The 2,498-nt window shown below is 36.7% G+C and overlaps 1 protein-coding gene across 1 annotated transcript; it reads right to left on the minus strand.

The window, feature by feature from the left end:
* Positions 1-312: 312 nt before the first annotated feature.
* On the minus strand, positions 313-2,178 carry LOC113467880. Its single transcript, XM_026824347.1, has 2 exons — positions 622-2,178; positions 313-464 (listed from the first exon to the last, which is right to left on the minus strand). Exons 1-2 carry the CDS (start codon positions 2,048-2,050, stop codon positions 313-315), a joined length of 1,581 nt encoding a protein of 526 aa, XP_026680148.1. The 5' UTR covers positions 2,051-2,178.
* Between the last annotated feature and the right edge of the window lie 320 nt (positions 2,179-2,498).

The following is a 2,498-nucleotide window of genomic DNA, read 5'->3' on the forward strand; positions in this document are numbered from 1 at the left end:
CCTACCCCACTATTTTCATGGTTCCCGTTTTTCCCTATTTTTCTTCCTTGATCATCCCAGAATTTCCCACCTGTTTGGGCTGACCCATTTTTATTGTTCATTTGTTCCCCTGTACATCAGTTGCGCTTTCTTTTCGGAATTTTTCTTTTCCTTCTACGACTTCTAGATTTCGAGATAAATCGATTTAAAAAATACCGGTAAATCGTGAACTTTGACGTCACGGCATACGCTCCCGTAGGCGATGACGTCACATCAAATTTAATTTTACTTTCATGTAATGATTTAAAATCAAGACTAGAGCCCGTTCTCCCTTTATTCCCAATATAGTGTGCTCTGTTGTTGGTCTATTCCTATTGGAATACATTCTTCTCTTTTTGTTGAACTTCTTTTCTGCTCTAGAGAACTCTCATAGTTACTGATGGTACTGGCATAGAGTTGCTTCTCTACTCTCTCCACCTTGTCACCATCACAAGTTTCATATGAATCTTTCTATTCCTATTGGAATACATTCTTTTCTTATTGTTGGACTTCTTTTCTGCTCTAGAGAGTTCAGTTCAGAACTCTCATAGTTACTGATGGTACTGGCATAGAGTTGCTTCTCTACTCTCTCCACCTTGTCACCATCACAAGTTTCATATGAATCTTCAGTGGTGGTACAGTCATTATCTGTTTGATAATCATATGAGTCAGCTGCTCTGGTATCATCAGTATCAGCATTGTATTTATTGTTCATGCATTGGAAGTTATTATTTTTAAACTCTTCTCTGTCATAATGTTCTTCTAGTGTCTGCTGGTTATTCATACCAATGTCTGAAATGTCTGCATTCTGTTCTGATGAACTAGAACTCAATTGTTCATTGGATAGCAATGATTTATTGGACACATGTACCATATACTCGTTTGTTCTATCATTCAGACTACAGGGACTATTCTTTCCTGTAGGAGAGTTGGTTGCTGTTGATGAAATTTGGCCTAATTTCTCTTCAAGGGGATGATTTTGTTGGTTCAGCCATTGTACTGGATACACAGAAGAGTCAATGGTTCTGTAGGTGCAAGTATCAGCAAAAGTCACTTTCTTCTCTGGTTTATCAGCGCAAGTCATGGTTCTAAAGTATTCATTGGAATCATTTTCTTTTCTGTCTAAAAATCTGTTGTTTAAAGGTTCAAAACATTTGACTGACGGTTTCTGTTTGAAAACTTGATTATCATTATCCAAGATATTTTGTTTAGGTGTACAACTGTTGAGAAATTGTTGTCTCCGAGGTGAAATTTCTTTATTAGATGTATATTGTCTATTATTTCGTCTGTCCAACTTATACATGGTGTAAGTGTCATCGGTAGACTCGTCGCTTTCATCAGTATATCTTTGCTTCATTTGCTCAGAAAATCGTTTACTTGGATTTCTTCTTATGGTCTTATTTACATTTTGCTTGGAAGTCAATCGATCATATTCACAAGTCTCATAAAAAATCATGCTAGCTGGTTTTTTATTCTTCCTCAACTCTGCATGTTTATGATGTTTCTTGTGTCGAGATGTTGACTTTTTTCCTGCGGAGGTGGCAGAGATATTTTTCTTTGATTTACTTACCGATGTTGTACTCCCTGTTATTTTCTTACAGCAATTTCTCTTACAGCTTTTGCTTCCATGGTTATTTCTGAACTGTTTTACGGGTGGACTTGATACTTGACACCATTCATCTGTCATATTTCCCTTGTTAATGACTTTATTCAATCGTAAGTTATGATGCTTCTCAGTTCTATACTTTGGAACCATAGGAAAGCAAGACTTGGTCGTTCTGTGTTTGCTGCGGCTTTTATTTGACACTGTACATGTGTTCCCTGATTTCATTTCACGATAAACTTTCGACTGACGTTTTGGAGGAGGCTCCTGAGACCTTTGCATTTTGACAGGTGCTGTCTGGTAGTGGATTTTGGACTTGTTTTGTCTCTTATTGGACATGGCCTCAACCAACATGACTCCATCATTCAGTTCCAAGACATGAATCTTGAAGGTTTTGATATTTTTATTCTGACCCTTCATGTTTTTCATCACCCCTCTCAGGGTTGACACAAAAATTTAGAACTTTAGCAACTGTTTTTGGGCTGCTAAAAAAAAGAAAATATGTAGGGAGCATTTTTTGTATTCGGTGTTTTTTTCTTTCACAACTGGCTAGCAGAAATATGTTCACATGATGGAAGGATTCTGTGGTATAATAATTTCTGCATACAAAGTACTTAAAGTCAAAGCTGCTTATAAAATTCTACTTAATTCCTCAGATACCTGTACACCTATATACTTATCGTTTTTCTACTGAAATATACTCTGAACTTTTATTTGATCTGAAAGATACCGCCCGCACGCTGCGTATTCTTATACCTCGGCACAAACACACAAGTATTGGATGTGTTCTTTATTCAATCATTTCCTCACACTTTAATCTTGAGCGGCAAAACATGAATCCTCTATAGGTAATAATTTTATCGGGTGTCACATTTCC

The sequence above is a fragment of the Diaphorina citri genome, unplaced genomic scaffold (genome assembly GCF_000475195.1).
Source record: "Diaphorina citri unplaced genomic scaffold, Diaci psyllid genome assembly version 1.1 scaffold577, whole genome shotgun sequence".
Lineage (NCBI taxonomy): Eukaryota > Metazoa > Arthropoda > Insecta > Hemiptera > Psyllidae > Diaphorina > Diaphorina citri.